This window comes from Fusarium verticillioides, chromosome 1 (assembly GCF_000149555.1).
Source record: "Fusarium verticillioides 7600 chromosome 1, whole genome shotgun sequence".
NCBI lineage: Eukaryota > Fungi > Ascomycota > Sordariomycetes > Hypocreales > Nectriaceae > Fusarium > Fusarium verticillioides.
In genome coordinates, this window is record NC_031675.1 from 725,847 (window position 1) to 746,794 (window position 20,948).

The 20,948-nt window shown below is 47.7% G+C and overlaps 6 protein-coding genes and 1 non-coding gene across 11 annotated transcripts; 5 read left to right on the top strand and 2 right to left on the bottom strand.

Moving 5' to 3' along the window:
• Nucleotides 1-790: 790 nt before the first annotated feature.
• Nucleotides 791-3,654, bottom strand: FVEG_09714 (hypothetical protein). The gene has a single exon (XM_018898773.1). The coding sequence runs from the start codon at nt 3,012-3,014 to the stop codon at nt 909-911; it is 2,106 nt and encodes a 701-aa protein (XP_018756709.1). The 5' UTR covers nt 3,015-3,654; the 3' UTR covers nt 791-908.
• A 721-nt stretch (nt 3,655-4,375) lies between these two features.
• On the top strand, nt 4,376-4,447 carry FVEG_16645. The gene has a single exon. It is a non-coding gene; the product is annotated as a tRNA-Asp (tRNA).
• Nucleotides 4,448-5,566: 1,119 nt separating this feature from the next.
• FVEG_09713 (hypothetical protein) lies at nt 5,567-7,536 on the top strand. Of its 2 annotated transcripts, XM_018898772.1 has the most exons (3): nt 5,633-5,842; nt 5,958-6,903; nt 6,987-7,529. In XM_018898772.1, the coding sequence occupies exons 2-3, from the start codon at nt 6,119-6,121 to the stop codon at nt 7,132-7,134; spliced, it is 933 nt and encodes a 310-aa protein (XP_018756708.1). In that variant the 5' UTR covers nt 5,633-5,842; nt 5,958-6,118; the 3' UTR covers nt 7,135-7,529. The 2 variants fall into 2 exon arrangements, with proteins under 2 accessions (XP_018756707.1, XP_018756708.1); XM_018898771.1 differs by having other exon boundaries at nt 5,567-6,903; nt 6,987-7,536.
• FVEG_09712 (DNA mismatch repair protein MLH3) lies at nt 7,425-11,029 on the bottom strand. 2 transcript variants are annotated; one of them, XM_018898770.1, is made up of 4 exons: nt 10,037-11,029; nt 9,939-9,983; nt 7,863-9,877; nt 7,425-7,812 (listed from the first exon to the last, which is right to left on the bottom strand). In XM_018898770.1, exons 3-4 carry the CDS (start codon nt 9,742-9,744, stop codon nt 7,601-7,603), a joined length of 2,094 nt encoding a protein of 697 aa, XP_018756706.1. In that variant the 5' UTR covers nt 9,745-9,877; nt 9,939-9,983; nt 10,037-11,029; the 3' UTR covers nt 7,425-7,600. The 2 variants fall into 2 exon arrangements, with proteins under 2 accessions (XP_018756706.1, XP_018756705.1); XM_018898769.1 differs by having other exon boundaries at nt 7,863-9,983.
• FVEG_09711 (hypothetical protein) lies at nt 10,754-12,461 on the top strand. Of its 2 annotated transcripts, none has more exons than XM_018898767.1 (2): nt 10,754-11,039; nt 11,135-12,461. In XM_018898767.1, the coding sequence occupies exons 1-2, from the start codon at nt 11,006-11,008 to the stop codon at nt 12,253-12,255; spliced, it is 1,155 nt and encodes a 384-aa protein (XP_018756703.1). In that variant the 5' UTR covers nt 10,754-11,005; the 3' UTR covers nt 12,256-12,461. The 2 variants fall into 2 exon arrangements, with proteins under 2 accessions (XP_018756703.1, XP_018756704.1); XM_018898768.1 differs by having other exon boundaries at nt 10,760-11,039; nt 11,144-12,443.
• A 91-nt stretch (nt 12,462-12,552) lies between these two features.
• Nucleotides 12,553-16,080, top strand: FVEG_09710 (hypothetical protein). 2 transcript variants are annotated; one of them, XM_018898765.1, is made up of 7 exons: nt 12,553-12,662; nt 12,749-13,000; nt 13,054-13,173; nt 13,224-13,871; nt 13,919-14,152; nt 14,198-14,533; nt 14,580-16,080. In XM_018898765.1, the coding sequence occupies exons 1-7, from the start codon at nt 12,651-12,653 to the stop codon at nt 15,921-15,923; spliced, it is 2,946 nt and encodes a 981-aa protein (XP_018756701.1). In that variant the 5' UTR covers nt 12,553-12,650; the 3' UTR covers nt 15,924-16,080. The 2 variants fall into 2 exon arrangements, with proteins under 2 accessions (XP_018756701.1, XP_018756702.1); XM_018898766.1 differs by lacking the exon at nt 12,553-12,662 and having other exon boundaries at nt 12,692-13,000.
• An 886-nt stretch (nt 16,081-16,966) lies between these two features.
• On the top strand, nt 16,967-18,137 carry FVEG_09709 (hypothetical protein; the record flags this gene model as incomplete). Its single annotated transcript, XM_018898764.1, has 6 exons — nt 16,967-17,015; nt 17,130-17,149; nt 17,395-17,397; nt 17,671-17,790; nt 17,919-17,956; nt 18,035-18,137. The coding sequence occupies 6 exons, from the start codon at nt 16,967-16,969 to the stop codon at nt 18,135-18,137; spliced, it is 333 nt and encodes a 110-aa protein (XP_018756700.1).
• Nucleotides 18,138-20,948: the final 2,811 nt, after the last annotated feature.

A 20,948-nucleotide genomic window follows, 5' to 3' on the forward strand; every position in this document is an offset into this window, starting at 1 on the left:
CTACTGGAATCAAAAACCTCCCTCATCTCTTTTCAGCAAGAGCTCTAATTACTTATACTATCGACCAGAGCCACTCCCTAGGCAAGAATCGCCCTCTACTGGGAGAAGACAACCAGAAAATGCAATTATCATCTCAGAAGACTGTATGCTGTTACTTCGTCGCCAATCTTCAGCCCGGGCCGACATACACAGCTGCATCTCATCATTGATGAAAGGACTCCCTCAGGTCATCCTGGCGATCTGCTGTGAAGATACCGCAAATCTACTGAGGGTATGTCTTATATCGTTTCGGGCGCGTGGTGATGACAACGTGTTATCCTTTTGAGAGGTGAAGCCTTGGGGAGGAACCTCTTTATGTAAGGCCGTGATGATGTCTAGGTTTTGGCTCTGAACCTTTATCTTAGGCAGCAGGAACAGTCAAGATGCTCTATCGGCGAATATGTTCTTTGAGTTTGTGTCACTTTAAGCCAGAAACTCTGCTCTCATCACAACAGAAGCGGTGGAGAGACGGGGTGAATAGTTTTCTTTTAACCTTTGTCATCTCAGAAACTTCTATTCGCTTTCTACCTATTCAGTGTATGAAGAATGAAACTTCAGTGGAAAGTTCCCGATATATATCTTCTTATGCAGGATCGTCGTAACAAACCCGCTACAGCAGGCTTTAGCCTGTTCGTCTTCTGTAGTATTTTAGCGAACTGGCCGAATGTAAACAAAGATGTAACATTATGATCATAAAATAGTAGGTAAGTTTGGTCTGCATGCCGAGAACAGCCAATTAATTCTTGCAAAAATAACTAGGTTCTCTCTGCCGGAATAAGCTCTCAGCCACAAGCCTCGACTGCAAATAACACTTCTAGCCCACAACTTAGACATCGATACCACGATGGTTGCAAAAATAACAAAACTACCTAGTCTAGTGGCCTCTGCATCTTGGCCTCAAAGCCTTCTGCTAATTGTTCTATTTCTTTCAAATCCATCCTCTCCAACCCAGGATAATCTCTCAGAAGCAAGGGCAAAACAGAACTCTTCCAAATTCTCCTCTTCTTTGATAACCCGAACCTAAAAATGACTGCAAAAAGTAGGATTGCACATAAACCCAAAAGCGCTCCTGGGAAGATAAGCCACTTCCACGCTATTTGAACGCAAAAACGGTTCTCTGACGCGTTCCCAGTCACTCGAAGATGCTTGGAATCTTTTCTGACTTGACGTATTTCTTGCGTGATTCGCGTGGCTATAAGTTCCAATGCATTGTCGATGGCTTCTGACGTTCTATTTTCCTTGAGAAAACTTGATAGAGGCGATGGAAATGAGTTTTCCATGGCGGAATCTGTTCGACAGGAAAGTTCCCCGGAAGTATCATCTGCAGGCGTACAGTTAAAATTAAAGGTCGCTTCTATTTCTGTCTCGAACGCGAGCCCAAGGTTCCTTGGGAACTCCATGACACACTCAGCAGGCGCTGTAATATTGTCAAAGCTGGGTGGTTTGTCGATGCTTTGCTCAGCCCAGTCATCTTTGTGAAAATACACTCGAGTAGAATGATCTGTTGACGAAGGTATGTCTGATAAGTTTCGCCGTTTCCCATTAACCAAGCACGGCCGCATAACACCTTTCCAATCATAACCAAAAGATTTGGCTTTCGCGGACCATATTTTCTCGGGGCTTTGTGTTCGTAGAGGCACTTCCCATACCATGTCCTCTGACAGCCGAAAAGTCTTTACTGCGGCGGTGTAGTATCTGATGCATGGATAGAGTATACAAGCCGCTGCTGCTACGTCAATGGAATAATGATCTCGTGCTGCTAAAAATGTGATGTTTGAAATGGACCACCGAGCGCGGTTTAAGAAAGCTCTAGAAACGGTCTTATTAGTCCAATCTAGATTTCTGGTAGTGTGTACACTCATGTGAGTATCTCTGACTCCATCCTGGCTTCCAAGAACTATCCTGGAACCATTTTTGCTCTCGTCAGTTGGCAGAGAATAGGTAGTTGTTTTCTTGCCATCTCGATCATGTTGGAGGACAAGTTTATCTATATTGGTACAGGCACTGCATATACCAAGATTTGCATGTGACATTCGTTTTGTCAGTCCCTGTGAAGTGTATTCGGGAAAGGTGGTAAAATTGCAGTAGCCTGTAGGGCAGCTGTACAGGGTGCTGATATTACGCGCTTGTATTATCGCATCCTTCATGGCCAGTGACATCTTGGCTTTTAGACCATATCTACCCCCTTGCGTGAGCTGAGCAAAGTCAGACCAATCCAGGGTTTTTGCAATAGTTATAGAAGGCGGTGGCACAAGGTGTACCGGTTGCAGACACTGATAAGTCTGAATCGATTGCTGTGTAAAGGATCCGATACCCAGTGACAAAAATAAAATAAGGATAGCTTCGAGCGTGAGAGGTTGACGGAGCGCTATAGCAGGAAGTAGCTGAAGGGATCCGATAACACCTCTTGTAGCAGTGTCAAACATTTGAATATCTGACATTGGACGAAAGCTACCAGAAAGCCACTCCCACTTAAGCTGAGCAAGTACCTCGGAAGAGATAATTGCAATTGATGCGCGGAAAAAAGTGGCAATGATAGAAACGAGTGTGTTAAGGGTAATGCCTAAATTCTTCCATTCAGGGAGTTCCTTGCCAGTATATATATAGAGAACGATACAGATGGCGGCAAAGAGTCCGGAAGCGATGAGGAGCTGGAGAAGTTCCCACCTCCAGATCCAACAAGGATGTTCTGGAAAGTGCTTCTCTGTGTCTGTAACTTTGCCTTTCTTATCCTTGGCCTTGGACGACGGTGAAACCAACGCTTTCCGAATTACTATTCCTGTTTCTTTGGGGCCATCGGATTGATCATCGCTGACGTTTCTGGCCTTGTCGATCAGAGGTCGATAAGTCTCGATTCCGTCTCGATTCTTGTATCGGTGACTGGATGAATCAATCGTTGTGGATGGATCTGAATTAAGCAAGAGAAGCTCGATTTGAGAATAATTCAGGTCTTCGGGTGTTTGGGAAGTTGGCATGATGACTCGCCCAGTCCAAGACTGAACCTGGTTCTGTAGGTAATTGTGCAACCTTATTGGTCTCAACAGTAGGGGTATCAGATAGATAAAAGGTTGTGTGCGAGTTCCCAGGAACCTCGCACTGCGAAACCTTTAAGAACACCTTTCTCCGGAGCCTGATAGGCAGGCTATGGGAAAAACGCTATCGGCGGTTGCACAACGATTCTATTTTAAGAAAAGCTGAAAGCCAAGCAGAGCCCTGTTAAGGATTATAGCACATGTGTGGCTAATCCCAAGTCGTTCAGGACCTCTGAGGCGACCATGCGAAGCGAAACCGCCCTGTCTCCTGTCTCGAGTCACCTTTTTGGGCAAGGTGACTTTGTACATAGGGTACCAACAGCTTAATTAGAAAGTAGAAGTAAGAATGCGCCTTGCTTACTCACCAGATCTGCGCGTTTCCCAATGAACCTCATTGAGCCTTACGACAGCCTGGTCCCTAAACATCGGGTCAAGATCCAAGATTATCCACCAAAACTTGGCGCAAATGCTGCCATCGTTATAGCATGAATTCTCACGAAAACCATCACGGCTAGCTTACTTGTTTCACAAACTACTGCAAGCCTCGTACGCTGATAACCACTCACCTTTTCCTCCATTGGAGGTCACATCATTGAAGGTCTAAGAACATCCCCCACGGAATTAAGTTCTTCCAATCTGGCCTATTCACTAAATCTAATCTAATCAGATAACTCACCTAACCTATAACAGGTGGCATGGATGCTAGCCATGATGAATTTCACGAGAAATTTACAGGAGCCTACCGGCACATTGTGCGGATGCCTTTGTGTTTCACCCCGGCGCCCATGTTCGATTAATGAGCATATATCGTTCAGACTTGAATACTACGAAGTTCTCAGCAGTTGCTCTGGAAGTCCAGCCTACCACGAGGCCTTTGATAATTTGCCGTTCGAGAAACAACATTCGGACTCGTGAGAAGTTAGCGAGAACCTGACGCAATGCAACTATTGCGGTCTACAGTTACCGGTTACTATAATATATGACTCCAACCCTCTCTATCTCTGGTTGGCCAAAAGACTGTATGACAGGTATAAACACCAACAGATCGGTTCAAATATTAGGGAGGCTGAACTCCCGATTCCTATCACAACTTCACTACACCAGGCCCTATCATATTAAACAAGACGGGAGACACTTGACCGGGTTTCAAACGTAAGGAGTGTGTACATAACCAGAAAGCAGAGCTCAAGGCTCACTACCTGTTGTTACTATGTTTCACAATCAGACTTGTTGGACTATATGAGGACAAAATTGAGACCTCCAGACATCGAACTCCGCTACAATGGTTGATCAACAGCCATGAATCTTCCGTAGTATAGTGGTCAGTATGCAAGCTTGTCACGCTTGAGACCCGGGTTCAATTCCCGGCGGGAGAGTCGCCTCACGAGAACTACTCGTGATATCTATTTTTGGTGTTTTGGCCTCTGTTTTTGCTTGTTATATGTTGTGTCGTCGGAGTCTCGTAGTGTTCTGAATGCATAAGGTTGCATGCCTTAGTAATCGACTCAAACCTTGAGTAAATCTTAATTAAATGGAAAGCATTAAACTCTAGAGTGTCATTTGGTAGGCCAGTTCAATTGTGGTCCAGTTTTTTAAATGTCAAGTCTAAAAAGAATTCTCGCAGAATGGAGATGGGACCCTTGCCATGTAATACCCGGCGCTTCGGGGCGTGCTAAATCCGGATCGGAAAGATGATGACGACGCCTCCAAGATCTCGACCATGCCAGATGGAGCCACCGATAAAGTCTCGCTCGGTCCGCAGTTTAAGTCAAGGGCTGATGTTCAATCTATCTTTAAAACTGTGGCTGCAGTCTCGAAGCATTTTCGTTTATTAGTCGCAAAGAATAAATGCCGTATTTCCGTTTCACCACAACCTGGAAAGCATCCGTCAATGCCTGCATCCATGCATTGTCGAGCTGGTTTGGAAACTTGATTTTACAGTTGGATTTACTCCGTAGCACGTCTTGGCCTCATTTCGCTGACGCTTGGCAAATCCCATCATGATGATCAAGCAAGCACACGACTTCTTTCCTGTGCGGGGCCTAGCGCAACCGACGACATGTCCACTCTCCCAGTGTCCGCGTATTCCTAGTTGCTGTGAGCATTCGGTGTAAACATTGGCATTTCTCGGCGACGACGCATTATTACACAGCCAAGATGTTTTTGCGTCGTTACGTGCGACAAATACACAGCTCGGATGCTGGTTGCCGTGCAGCTGACGTATATCTTGTCCAAAACGGATAGAGTCGAGGCTTGGGCGTTTAATTGAGGCTCTAATTTTGATGAGAGGAATGGAAATGACACTGAAGGCGTTGGGGGGAGATAAACTTTAACAGTCGATGAAGCCCAAAGACCCAAGTATCGCATGATGATTTCAGATCTGATAGACTACCTATCCATGGTTAATGAATATGATACTCGTGTCTTACAATTGGATGTCACTGTCACACTGGTAGTGATACATTTTCTTACGCTCAACCAGCTAATACCGCTCTAGGCAAGGAGGCGCGTGCCCCGCGCCCCCTGGAAACAGTCGCGGCGCCGCCCACCTGCCGGTCTTCCTTGCAAGTTGCACTTGCGCCTGCACTTGCGTCCTTCCTATTCTCTCCCCCTGCTCGGGTCGTTCCTTCCGCTGGGGATAAGGAAACCCACATCTTCCGTCATTCATTTCAAGGAAAGAGATCCTCATCACCGTCTCTTCCATCTTCACACTCTCTTATCTCTGTGCCTCCTCTTCTCTCTCCTAATAACAAACATGCGTTGTTGACATTGTACGTGACACCTCATTTGTATCCCTCTCTTTACCTCGGCACTTTCTCCTTTTTTTTCTCTTGGATCAAAAAAGTATTGCTACTTCTTCTCCCTTTCTTACCTTTTCTTATCGAGATTTCGACTTTGTGACGATCCGATCCGCCCACCTCCCGTTGCATGACATTCCTCCCTCTACAAATCAAGCGCATCGCCTCCGCATACGTTTCACTCGACTGCCAACCTCTCCTCCATCTTCCTTCCTACCATTAGCATAATCCGACCATACAGCAGCAGGCATGCGTTCAGTAAAGTCGCTGCTCCTCTGGGGCTTCGCTTCATTCTCTTCAACAACCGCCGCTCTCGCATTTCCCCCACTATTCCACGAAACTCGGAACGCTGAAGCTTCGTCGTCAATTGCCAAACGCGCAGATGAAAAGACACCGAAATACTTCGTCGAAGCCGGTCGAAATATCGAGCTTGGCCATTATGACAACCGTTATTTCGAATCCAAGGTCTCATATGAGGAACATCGTCTCGTTCTTCGAGATCTGATCCGCAGTTATTTGTTCCATATGAACAGTTACGGCGTGGAAACATGGATTGCTCATGGAACCCTTCTTGGTTGGTGGTGGAACGGCCAGATCATGCCCTGGGACTACGATCTTGACGTGCAAGTGTCTAACAATACTCTTCAATGGATCGGGGACAACCTCAACCGCACGGAACACAGTTGGAACTACACAGAAGCTGCCTCGGGGGAGTTCATCTCCAAGAGATACCTCCTAGACATCAACCCCCACCACGTTGATATCGACCGCTCAGACGGAAGAAATATTATTGATGGCCGTTGGATTGACATGCAGAACGGCATGTACGTTGATATCACTGGCCTCCGTGAGCGCGAGGTAGATCGCCCAGGCGTCTGGAGCTGCAAAAACAAGCATCGGTACAAGAGCCAGGACTTGTGGCCTATGCGTATTACCGAGTTCGAGGGCGTCAAAGCTAGGGTTCCATTCAACTTCAACAAGATCTTGGTTGACGAGTATGATACGAAGAGTTTAGTCACCGAGAGTTGGGCAGGGTATGTTGCCACCATAGCCGTTTCATCGTCACACCGTTGACGGGGCGTCCCCTCAAACCTTCACTTGCTAACATAGTTTACAGGCACCGTTGGGATCATGATAACAAGATTTGGATCAAGGAGACTGAAGAGGAAGCGAAGCAGCGAGAGCTCGGCGCCGTTGATCGCCATTTGGCTGAAGCAGCTGCAAATCCACAAACCGAGGAGTCGCAGGAAGGCGCAGGGGCATAAACGCTCATCACCTATACTCATCCTTTGGAGCAACTCACTATTTCTGATTTACATTCGATCTCGCATAAGAGCTGCGAGTCAACGAAATGAGTCACGACCTAAATTTCACAAATCATACCCTTTCTCTTTACAATGGGTCATACAAAGGTAGCCAGGCCTTTGCTGCACATGAGGCGTTGGATGTATATTACGGCGTTGGAGAGCGGATTTCAGCATAGCGCTGGTTATGGTTGTTTGCTATTGAGGCGTGGACGACAGACATGATGGCTGTTTTCATCACTGGGATCTTTGTTCGAGTTCATCAAATGCCTGTTAATTTAGAAAGATATCCCTAGTTGCTTGCATATTTGCTTCATAAAGTGGTTCAATGAAATGTTGCTTTGGATGCAGAAGACTCTAAAACTGCCTAATGCTGAAATGTAAAAACCTCTATGTAACAAAGGGTATCGAGAAACGCACACAACCATCATGACTCCCCTATCCAGCTCTTCCATGAAATAGTCTTTTGTCGTTTTGATTCTTGCCAACCGCCAAATTTGGCCCCGTTTCCAAGATCAATCAAGGGCGCCATACTGGGTCGACCATGCGCGCACTGAAAGGGAAATGCACAACGCGACAAGCGATCTATGAGATGCTCACATTGATTTACCGACAAAACATCGTTGAACATGATGGCACCTAGCACAAAGTTAGCAAGAGCGGGAGCAAGTAGCAAGCAAGAGACATACTTCGACAAGCTCTAGAGTGTAGTAATTCCAGAATACCCCTTGGACACCCGTTGAAACGTGATATCAACGGCTTGTCAGGGGTTGTGGTTGATGGTCGCGCAAGTGGAACACTACTATCCACGTTTCGCCAAACTTCTGTTCGCAAAAGTTCGATGAGTAGCCGGGGCTCTAATCTGCACCGCTCGATTATGCTTGGAGGGAGACCCGTAACTATGATTTTGTTTTGTGAGGAGATGGGTGTTTGGTATGTGATGCCCCAAGCAGCAAAGTAATCGCGGTATTGTTCAAGAAAGCGCCATTCTTCTTTTGAGACTTCGAAGATTACGGGTCGGTTGAGAGGTTCTATTACGGATGAAGTTTGGTTTGTCGAGGGGTCGTGGGCGAAATAGCTCGCCATGAGGTCCTCAAGTTGACATCGCTCGTCAGCCGCGTGCTGGTCGAGCATGACCAAGGCAGAACTCTGCTTCTCGTGCGCCAAGGTCCCAGATACTGCACGTTCAAGGGGAAGTTTCACCAGTATGAATTTGCGGTCGACCTGTTCTATCACGGTAGCGCGAGCAAGCGCGTGACGTGAGATTCGTCCACTGAGACTCATGGAGCCTGTTTCGAAACCAACATGAACGCTTCCATGACCACACGCATGTAGCTGGTCTTGTGCTGGACCGTCGATACACGGCACCGATGGTTCTACAGGGTGAAAAATAGGATTCTCCCATGAGCTGATGACACCCTGGAGCCATTTGCTAGGATGTTTGTCTCGCTTCTGTGCACCTTGACAGGTAACACTGCTGCTTGTGTCACCACCACCTGTTGTGTCGTCAGTAGTACATGTGCCAGAGATCACACCACTGTTTGCAGACGAGCCTGCTTTCTCGTCTTCTGGTTCAGGGGATGGCTCATCAAACGGTTTGCGCAGCAATTTCCCGCCTTCTCCAACGAGACGTGACTCTTGTCGCATCTTTGTACGAACATCTGTCGCCTTTGAGGTGGCGCTGAGTGGCGTAGCTCTCCCAACTTTGACCCGGTGCCAACCCTCAAAGGGACTGTCTGCTCGTGGCCCAAGTGAACCAGATCTGGAGACAGGAGCAACGGAACTAGCTCGAGAGCTATTCGATGATGAGGCTGGTTGCTTCTTAGGCTTTTTCGACCGACCCAACGTTCTTGCTGTCGAGAATAAAGATTCTTCAGGGGCTAGTCGAACCTTTTGTGGACGAAAATGATGCTTTTTGAGAAATCCGTAACATGTTGCCTTCAAAAGATCAATGATTGCAGACAATGTCTGGCCTTGACTGTCAAGCCGATCTGGGCTGTCGAGGCCCTCCAACCCCTCAGTGCTGATTTTGAGATAGAACATGGGCCATCTCTCGATGCCTTTCCTACTCTTCAAATCTCTCCCTGTAAACTCTTCCAGCTTCGGCGAGTTACCGTTATGGTCTTCATCACCGTCAATCACACCGAAGCTAGAGTTTCCAAAGGTCCTGTTGACTTCTTCATAAAGAACATCGGTGCCAAACTCATTACTGACTGGATGAATCCCAAGGCTGATAAATTGAGAGCGCCGTGTCGCAACTGGATTCGTAGAGATAGCGCCTTTGACGGAAATCGGCCCGCATGATGCTGATACGGGCACCCAGGTGTCTGCATCGTCTGAATCGGCAAGGCCAGCTTGTGTGAGAAGTCGAGAGGTCTTAGACATGATGTCTGATTTGTCAGCTGGTCGAAATCGCATTTCGCGCTGGGTTCCTGCGTTCTTGAGCGAAACGGATACACCATATGGCCAAGCAAGGAGCAAGCCTATGATAGCTCGGATCAATTTCGAACATTCTTTGTCAAGAGCAGACCTCTCAGTAAATATGACTCTTTGCTTGACCCTGACTGGCATATTGCCGAAGAGATCTCGAACAGTCGTACGAGTACCATGATCAAAGTTGACAATCCGTGATTCAGGGGGCGAAGGCAACTGTCTAGCCAGTATTCGAGAATTGTGAAACGAGATAGAATTGTGCGAAATATGCCTTTGGTGGTGAGATGTGATTGTCAGAAGGGAAAAGGTAGCAAGGGATGCTAAGAAATCACCATGCTTTCCATGAACAGAAGACTTTGAAGGGAACTTGGATGTATCTGCGAAGGCGTGAGTACAAGTAGCTTTACATAAGTAATATCGTCTCACTCACGGTGGAGCTTCCCGAGGCCCCCGCCATCTTTATATTCTTCGGGTGGAATTCCGGACCCGTTATCTTCAACGGTACAATTTCCCCTGCTGTAGTCGATCGAGATGTTGATCTTGGATGCGCCGGCGTCTAAAGAGTTTGTGATAAGACCGCAAACAACGCCGTTCAGAGAAGTGATATTGACCGATGATTTAATTTTGTCGACGACATCCTGAGGAAGTTGTCTGATGATCATACTCTACAGCAGATCATGCTTGTTTGTGTAGAGTTGGCCTTGGTTGTGGTGTTGAAAGTTTCAAAGTCCAAGTTGGGAAATGACGTCGAAGCGAGCTGAAACTGAGGTGAGCTGTAGCTAGGGGGCACCGGGTTTTAGGGCGATCTAATTAAGGCACAGTGGGTAAGCGTCCCCGAATCCAGGGTCCGCGTAGTGGAGGTGGCGCCAAGAAAAGATGTGCCTTGAGCTTGTAGCCAGCTCAGTCCAGACTCGAAGCCACGGATGATTTCAACGGGTACCTGCGGGAGACAGAAGGGGAAAAGGGGACTTGACACGTTGGGAGGCGCCTATTTTCGAGTCAACGATAGGCCATGGACGAATAGAAATGATCGTCGTCTTCTGGTCCGTGTAGTTTAGGTAGTTGTCTCGTCATGCAACAGACCCATCACGTGATCCGTATCCCGACCTTCGTACCATCATGCTTCGCCGCTCTCAGCCTTTGTACTGTTACATACCATACCATGCCACACACTTTGATCTGCTGACGACGTCTCTTCTAGCTTCACCCCTTAGTTTTCGCCTTTCATTGTTGTCTTCCATCTACGATTGACGCATCATTTCGTTTCTTTCGTCCTCCGAGGGAATCTCTCTTCCCTTTACTTTGTTCATAGTCTCCCCGCCTCCGCCCGCTACCCAACGACGTTCTGGCAGCTTCGACGTAACGTTTCGTTTCAACCCGACGACTTCTTCTCAATTTGATGGCGACGACCGACGCGATTCCTCCAGAGCATGGTGAGTTGAAGCATTGCTCATGTTATGGAATTTATCATCACCCGATATCGCCACCTTGTGATAGCACAATACAATGCCTGATGCTAACATATCAGACCGTCAAGGTCAACGCAGGAGACCGTTTTCGACATGGGTCAAGAAACTTACCAACTTCAAATCATCCGATGGTGAACGTCAAAAGAGACACAAGAAACGCAGCCACAAGAAGAACAACCCCTACCCAGAATCTGGACAGGTTGGCAACGGTGTAACCAACGGAACGAGTGCATGCACTTTCACCACTACACAGACGGATACAAGCAATACCAGTGTGGATCGATCCACTCGGACATCTCGAGAAGATCAGGGACCGCCAACGATCGGGCGTGGAAGTGTGACCGGTACGGTTTTGACTGATCATGAGGCCTCCCATTCACTCATGGCACCTAGCCATAGGGCAAGTTCTGTCGCTGGAACGAGCCGTACTGTTGGTGGAGGAGTTGACTCGAGGAGGGGGGGAGACAGTACATTTTCAAGTCCAGCACCCTCTGTGAGGTCTTTGACGACGACCTTGACTACGATACAGTCAATGGCGCCTAATGGGGCTGGGCAACCTCAGAATCATGCTTCACAGCACCATGGCAACACGCAGTCTATTCAATTCACCCAACCCTTCCCCACTGCAGGAACGCCAGCATCGGCAATTCCGCCCCATTTGGCACCAACTGGCAACCCAACGACCTACACGTCTGCAACCGCCAATAATCTGCTTACAGACAACGCATCTATCCTGACTTTGGCGTCATCAAGTAAGCGACGACGAAGGCGTTCTCTCGATACGGATGCATCTGTGCGTGCTCTTGCACCTTCTTCACTTTGGGGTGGCAGCCGTGAAAGTTTACCACTTAGTGTTTTGAGTGCGAACATCGACCCGATGGGTATGCCTACTACTCCCGGTATTCACGGCAATCCTCGAATGGCAACAGAACGCACGAGCATTTACTCTGCAACAGGTGTCGGGCCTGCGATTTCTGGAGATCGAAATAGTTATTATGCCAAACAAGGAGATGCTGCAAGTGTTCGAAGTGGGCTACTTGGCCATGGACGAGCTGAGAGCGTGAGCGGCAGCATTGGCGGTCTGAGCAGTCCTCTGATTACGCCACGAGAGGTATTTAACGAGAAGAGCGAGAATGAGAAAGAAGATACCCCTGTGGCTTCTAGAACGAAGGAGGCATGAGCGTGTTGATTTTTACTGCGAATGATTGATGCTTTGTTTTGCTTTATGGTACTGGGTCGGTTGGGTCTGGCAGGAATGAGAGCGTATCTGGTGTTTTGCTTGACTTATATAGAATTCTGGTTCGGTACTTACTATACGTAGTCGAGGGAAAGTTGTCCCTTAATATACCATACATGATACCCTGACAATTGTTATGATGAGCGCCAAACGAGCGAGCTTTTGATTAGCTTTACGTGATAATTTGATGTTCCACAGTGATGGATCGGGTCTCCTGGAGTAGGCAGCCACTGTGGCGCTAGGCAAGCTCCTGTAGCTCCCCCAGCTTGAGCGTCCCACCATCGTCATCGCGCCGCGGCTCATCTTCTCCAATTCAAGACATTCCCGAATGCTTCAAGATGGCCATCTCAGTAAGAATCACCCTGTTGTCATGCGCGCATAGGAGTCCCCGGTCCATGCGCACTTCAAGACTTCTCATGCTGACAATGAATCGCAGTGGAAGTCGTTTGATTTCTTCGACGTTGTCCAAATAAACATCGCCGACGACGAAACCCGACAGCTTTTCGAGGGCAACGAGATCTCGAGCGTTTGCGCAGGCTCTGATAGCCTTTTCCTTGGATCGTTCGAGGGATATGTTAGCATAATAAACAAGTCATGGAAGATCGTCAAGCGCTTCCAGGCTTACGAGGCTGGGAGCATCACGCATATGCGCCAGGTCGAAGGAACAAGTCTCTTGTTGACAGTTGCGGTACGGCCTGTTTAAGCTTAGATACCGAATTGATGGACTGACGGCTTCAATAGGAGGACATGAGTAGTGAGCCTGTTCTGAAGGTGTGGGCGCTCGACAAGCTTGTCAAGAAGACCAACACACCGACATGTCTGAGCACGGTCATGATCAACAATAACCGACGGCAATTTCCCGTGAGTTTTGTTGGGAGTTTGATACAACATTGGAAACTGACGGGTTGAAGATATCTGCGTTTACGGCCACGGATGATCTTACACAAATCGCTGTGGGATTCACTAACGGCGCTGTTACCGTAATTCGAGGTGAATTGGTCCATGATCTCGGTACGAAGCAACGAATCGTTTTCGAATCAGAAGAGCCGATTACCGGTGTTGAACTCGCATGGGATGCGGCACAAAAGCTCACCACTCTCTTTGTTTCAACGACCTCACGAATATTGAAGCTCGGTTTATCCAAAAAGGGTCATGGATTACCGCCCAAGACCATCGAAGATGCCGGGTGTGCAGTGGGCTGCATGACGCGTGATCCAAATACAGACGGCGTCATTGTTGCGCGTGACGATGCTATCTACACATACACATTGGACGGTCGAGGGCCCCCTAAGGCGTATGAATCGCCAAAGAGCAAGATTGATGTTTACAATGAATATGTTGCGCTTGCGTGTCCACCTGCGAGCAGCACTGCGAAGGATTCTGAGGCAATGAGGCGACGCTTTGGTAATACTACTACTAATTCTCTATTCAATGCGTCGTCTTTTGTGCTGCTAGATATGGATCTTCGAGTTATCGGTCATACAGAGACTTTGATGTCGCCTGTGGGACACTTTGTTGACATCTGGGGTGATTTCTTCACAGTCCTCCAAGATGGCAAGGTAGGTCGAGTCTGCCGATTACGGTGATCTCTCATTAACTTTGTCAGGTTTACCGGTATCATGAGAAAAGCCTGCAACAACGACTGGAGATGCTGTATCAGAGGAACATGTTTCCTTTGGCTATCGAGCTGGCGCAAAAGTCTGGAATGGATAACGAGCAACAAAGCCTTATTTACCGTCGATTCGGCGATCACTTGTATCAAAAGGCTGACTATGATGGCGCCATGGTTCAGTATATTCGAGCCATTGATACGACCGAGCCATCACAGGTCATTCGCAAGGTGAGTAGTTTTCTGTGCGAAGAAACAAAGACTAATATTTTCTAGTACCTGGATACACAACGCATTCATAACCTAATTCAATATCTGGAACAACTCCACGAACATCGAAAGGCGACTGCAGACCACACAACCCTGCTCCTCAACTGTTATGCAAAGCTCAAAGATATCAACAAGCTTGAAAAGTTCATCAAGTCTCCTGGCGACCTCAAATTTGATCTTGATACAGCAATTGCCATGTGTCGCCAAGGTGGATACTACGAGCAGGCTGCATACCTAGCCAAGAAGCACGGCGAGACTGATCTTGTGGTGGATATCTTGATAGAGGACTCCAAGAACTATGCCGAAGCGCTCGACTATGTCTGGCGTCAAGATCCCGATATCGTACGTGGCAGCTCCCACTGGAGTGAACGATGGCTAACATGTTCAGGCATACCCTTGTCTACAGAAATACGCCCGAGTGCTCATAGAGAATTGTCCCCAAGATGCTACCAAGCTATTCGTGGACTACTATACAGGAAATTACCGACCTCGGCGGACTTTGACGGTGCCAAACGAGATTGATACGCCTGCTAGTGGCGGCTTTGCGGCTGGGGCGGCCAGCGCTGTTCAGAACTTGTCCAATCTGCTGCCCCTACCTTACATGAATACATCTTCGGTCGCATCTCCTGGCACAGTGGGAAACACAAGGGCTGTGGTTAGCGACGGGAACATTATCGTGGATAACGACGATATACCTGCACCAAAATACACCCCTCCTCCACCAAGAACCGCATTCTCATCGTTCATCGACCACCCTGACGAGTTTATCGTCTTCCTCGAAGCGTGCCTCGAAGAAAAGGAGCTCAAGTCGAGTGACCGAACAGATCTTTACACTACCCTCTTTGAGATGTACTTGTACAAAGCAAGCGAGAAGAAAGGACAAGATCACAAGGAGGAATGGGAGGCCAAGGCGAAGAAGCTCATTCAGGGTGAGCACGTGCCTATGGAGAGCTCTAATGTTCTCCTTCTCTCGCATCTTGCAGATTTCCAAGACGGAACGATCCTTGTCAAGGAACAGGCAGGATTGCGTTTTGACATTTTCAGATCATACACATCAGCCAAGGACACAAGGGGCGCCATGAAGGCCCTCCGAAAGTACGGTCCTGAGGAGCCACAGTTGTATCCAGCTGCACTGGCATATCTTACTTCTGACCAAAGGGTACTGGAGGAGGCCGGGCCTGATGAGTTGGCCAACGTGCTAAACAAAATCGACAAAGATGGACTCATGGCTCCCTTGCAAGTCATCCAAACGCTTGTTGGTCAATCTTCAGGCGGTGGCGTAGCAACCATGGGCATGATCAAACCATATCTGCACGAAACAATCACAAGAGAGCGCAAAGAAATTGCTACCAACCGCAACCGCATTAACAATCTTCGCGGCGATACAGAAAAGCGTCGCGTAGAGCTTGCAGACCTAGGTTCCAAACCCGCCGTTTTCCAAGCAACCTGGTGCTCAGACTGCAGCCAGCGTCTTGACCTACCAGCTGTCCACTTCCTCTGCAAACACAGTTTCCACCAACGGTGCGTTCGAAACGGCGGCAACGACAATGATGCGGAGTGTCCCAAGTGTGCACCTGAGAACGACATGATCCGCAAGATGCGTGAGGGCCAGAAGGAGCGGGCTGGAAAGCATGACCTTTTCAAGATGGATCTGGAGAACAGCGAGGATCGGTTTAGTACGCTGGCGGAGTGGTTCTCTGGGGGTGTCATGGATGGGCAGAGTGCGGAGTGAATGTTATGAAATGAGGTGATGGCGAGATGCATGGTGTCTAAAGGAGTTTTGGGTTCTTCTTTAGTCTTTGCCTTTTTTCTGTGAGGCTTTGATACATTATACAATCAACATTTAGGCAGAATGGTCTTCTTTGGTTTAATGTTGTTAGATGCTCGTGAGTTTGTTGGTGCATTGGTGATCAAGAGCTCAAGATGCCTTGCTGCCTTACCTAAAACTTAGGTAAACTTATGATAAGTTTAGAGGCATTTTGGTATACTCTTGACAAAATTGTTAGTGATCTCGCCCTAAGTGTTTACCCCTTTTCCAATCCATCTGTGAAAACACAAATCTTCTCAGCGATATGATATTTTCCAATAATCTGCGACATAGTTGTTCCATCGTTCTGAGTTTGTGCATTGCTTCCTGTCTTCAAACTGAGCCATTTGCTTATCCTGTGTCTGATGGGGTCGTTGCTTGAGTCATTTGGCGTCTGAACTGAGCTGACTTTGCTAAAGAACAACTCAACATTCCTTGATAGAATCTGGCAATCCTTCACTGAATTTCGTTTTGTTGTCTAGATACACTAAAAATTTGTGCCAAAGGGGATCGCTTGCTGATTTATTCTGCTTGGCAAACAGTGGCCAAACTGAAGCCTGGTCGGCAATGGTAGGCAAACTAGACTGCCATTAGCAAAGAAATTGTCCAGGTGAATTCTCTCTAAGCTTGAGATTCTGGGTATAAATACCACAGGTCTGTCTTTTCTTTTTCCATTATCTCATCAATCCACTTGTCACTATAGTACTATATAAGGATAGCCATCCCCAAGGCTCTTCATCCCCAACCAGAAGTGCAACATCAATGGCATCTTTCCTATATTTCACCTCGACGGGGTTCCTACCTTGGCCCTGAGGACGGTTCGGCTGTGGTGCACTCACAACGCCAAGAAGGGCAATGAGAAGATCAATGATTTAGGTCTGGCCTGCTATCATAACCTTTCTTCATCCACCGCACACCCCACAAAGCTTTTGACCGCAAGAAAGTCCTGCAGACATCCCCAAGCCCAAATGGGGGTACGCATTGGGGCATCAGCGAGCGAGTTGAGTACTGTCATCGGTCAATAGTTCTAGCGCCGACCGTGAACAACGTGGCCTTCTGGGTGTTGGTCGGCGTCAACATCCAAACCGTGTTCTACATCAGTATTCTGCTTGGCTCTGCCATGGGATATAGCATACAATCTCAGTATATATGTAAGTACTATCTCCTTCTATTCGCTAGGTTGTGACACTGACTCTCATCTAGATATCTCACTGCTAAACTAGCTGGACAATCTCGAACAGCTGGTCGTGCAAGAGAAGGGGCCAGTCAAACCACTTCCGGTCGGCAGGATGGACATTCCGTTCCGTCTGTCCCTGATCGCCGACCAGCTGAGAGGGATGTCCAACCTTCAGCGACTTAGCATTGAGTTTAACCGGATGATTATGATTTAACCCAGTTGGTATGTTGCCCCTATATTTCTGAGCTGTGTTGCTTGCCTTGTACATACAGTAGTTGGCTATTTTCATGGTTGAGCCCGGCTGTGAACAATACCATACTTGCCCTAATCTCCCTATATAAGAGGTCTAACGTTGGCAGACAAAGCTTCTAGTGGTGTTGTCGGCCAGACATCTAACCCCGAGCATATTGGTGACGTCGCCAACACGGTCATGCGGTGATACTGCGTGCCTATACATATTTACAACGTCTTCTCTACTGTTATGTATATCTATAGTTGTTCGTCAAAGTTCTAGCCAAGGAACTCTCGAGGTTGGGATACCTCGGACGGCTGGGGTTGACGTTCATAAGGGCGATCCTTGTGGCTCATCAACCCGGTTTCCCGGGAACTGGCAAGGTTTTCCCACTGTCGAACATTACGATGAAGGACCATATATCTACACCAAGAGTATCACGTCTGTTCCTTTCGGCATGCATATTTATATTAGCAGCAAAACACCTGGAAACCTGAAGTTCATCTCACAGAAAGAATTTCTACTTATGCTGGGCAAGTCTCGCCACGTGTAAGTCTCTCCCAGTTTACTCTCTTTCTTTTACTTACTTCTTCTTATCTCTAGATGTTTATAGAAATTCCCACCCAGACTATCGCCACGGGACTCACAGCCGATCAGAGAGGAAAAGGATGCCACTGGCAACTTGCATAATCGATTCGCCACAGATGAGATGGCGCTATTTCGCCCCTAAAGAGTTTCTCATGGCGACAAAGCTTTCTGGAGCTCTGAGCAAACCTCCGAGGAATACATAAGCTATTCTCGTGCATTAACTCCGCTAAACCCTCACTATATAAATTAAAGACCGTCGATCCTTTGAAATTATAGTCACGAAATTTCATCAGCCACATATGCATTTCGGGTTTAGCATCCGCAATGGTGATAGATCTGGGGTCTTCATGGATTTAATCTCCCTCTTGATTACATTTTTGATGCGATCACACTCAACGGCATCAATGCAGATGACATCAAGATCCAACCCAGACTGCGAATTAGAGTCGGCCGATACTTCATGCATGTCTACAAGGCTCTACTGGAGTCGTATGTTCCACATCAACAGCTGCAGGCAATGCTGTGGTGCAGTCCTTTGTGAACCCACCATTTGTTATCTATACCTTATACTGGTATCGGTAGATACGGACACTCTAAAACATTCGGTTGGTACTATGTAGGGTCTGGCTCAAGTACTTCGATCCATTTCACAGCACGAGTGCAGACTCTCTCTTCTCGCACCAAGTGTTGAGCTTTTACTTACGAAAATGAGCACCCACCATGCCCGTCAACTGCCGGCCAACAACATGGAGTCAAACTTCTATATATACGAATAGCTCACGATGCCTCCCCATTCTTTTTCCAGTCTACCACAAGACATTCACCTACAAGTCGGGAAGCTCCTCAAGCCCTCCGAGGTGAAAGGAATGATCCTCGCGTCAAAGCACATGCGCGAACGTTACGCGAAGTCATATTTTTATGATGTGGCTTTCAGGGGAACGAGCATGGACTTGGTGCTTGACTTGATTGCATTTATCCATGCAAAAAATCACCAGCCGATAAAGGTGGTTTGTTTTCTCTTTGGGGCATGCTCTCGATCATTTTTCTTCTCCCAATAATACACCGACACCGACCTAACCGCACACTACACATGGGTCACTGGACTTGCAATAGATATATTCTAGCCCGATTCAGGGAAGCAGGCATCACACGACACTGGGTCACGGCTTTTCTAAGACCAGGGACAGAGTCGTCGGCCAAGTCTACCCCGTCAATTTGCACGTATCTGGGTCATTCGATCAGAGAAGAACCTCAAGCAAACAAAGCAAGCCCATCACCACTAGATGGAGGCTCAGGAACCGGGCATCAGTAACCCGGAATTTGTCGAACAGGTCGTGACGACCTGGAAGATGACTCAAGACATGCTAAGACAGATTCTACTCGCCCCGTCTTCTAACTCTGACCAGAAGCAAGTTCTCAGCCTTTCAAACGTGCAGGGATTGCGGTTCCTCTGCAGCGCATACAGAACATAGCGCTCACCTCCGTATGGAGCCGCTGTAGTCTTGTTAAACAAAAATGGCCGTTATATCTGTTTCTACGGAAAGGACTTCGGTCGATCAGGCTCAAAAGACTGCTTTCCATTATGTGCAAGGGGAGCGACCTAATCCCACCGTGAGCTAAGACTTTCAGGCGGTCTCGCCGGCCACATATCCTCACACAAGGGCAAGAAATGGGACTGCCCGGTCAAGGGATGCACAGAGGTGTACAAGAGTGAAGCTGGGCGGTGTGGCCATTTTAACAAAAAGACATAAGTCATGGGTGGAAAGATTGCCCCCTTGGAATTACGGCAAATTTGGTACCCGAGTATGCTCTACACGGTCATATGCTTGAAGCACCAGCAAAGAAAGGCCGTGTCAGACGAGACGTCGACCTCTTTCTCGATCGACAGAACAAGCGCGTGTTTGCTGGGTACTGTCAGACAAGAGCCTGGCAGTCGAAATGAGAAATCTTGTGGTTCAGATGCTCTTGAAACTGCCTCTGGATTCATTTCTGAGAGGGAAGACGGAGAACTAGAGAGATATTTTTAGAGACATAGGGCTGAACGTATCATCGGCGTTGAGTGGACACCGCATGAAGCTATTGGCAATACCAAATACGAAGTCTCATGTGGCTTCAGCGACCTGGCCTGGTCAGAAAGCGAATGGGCCAGAGATCGTTTGGAGAAGTTTGAGGAGCCATATTGGTTCAGCTCTATATAATAAAGGCCACCGGAATGGGCAAAGACAAAATACTTCGATCCACTGTCAATTAACAATAAAACGAGTTTCACATTGCTCACACACCAGATCATGTCCTTCTTATCGGACGTGAGAAACTTGTCAAAAGCATCTACAACCCACATTCCACTTCATCGGGAACAGTTTGTATCCTTTGCGAGAGGACCAAAGATAAGGAACTTTATGTCGCCTTCGCTGTTCCGTTTTGCCTTGTTGCCATTGACGAGGCTCGCGATGTTCATGGCTCAGCGTCGAGGTTCATCAAGTTCTTCAACCGCCTTTGCGATCGAAATAATCCAACCACCGACAGCGCATCCATATTTTTCCTAGCATCGAGCGACACTCCGATCATGGATCGAGCCAGCAGCCTTGACTTACTGTTCAGATAGCTGTCGAGTCTGAACCAGCACCTGGCCTCACGACGTCTATCATTGCCCTAACAGAAAGTTTTACGGGGAGTTCTCCATTCTGGCCGGAATGGTCAACCACCTGGAGAGCGAATTGTGCCGCTTACTTCAGTTTGAATTTGTTCAGAATAGTATCCGAGGCTTCTTCTCTTTATGTTGATGGATCGCATTCTGAAGGACAGCTAAGGTGTAATAACGATGTTAGGGGCACTTTGCAGTCGATCATCATCCTTAGAAAGGTTCCAACACTCTGTTACTGACCACTCACAGACCATCCATGGAATTATTAGACATCCGGAGAGTAAATGACTGCCCGCAACAAGAGACCCT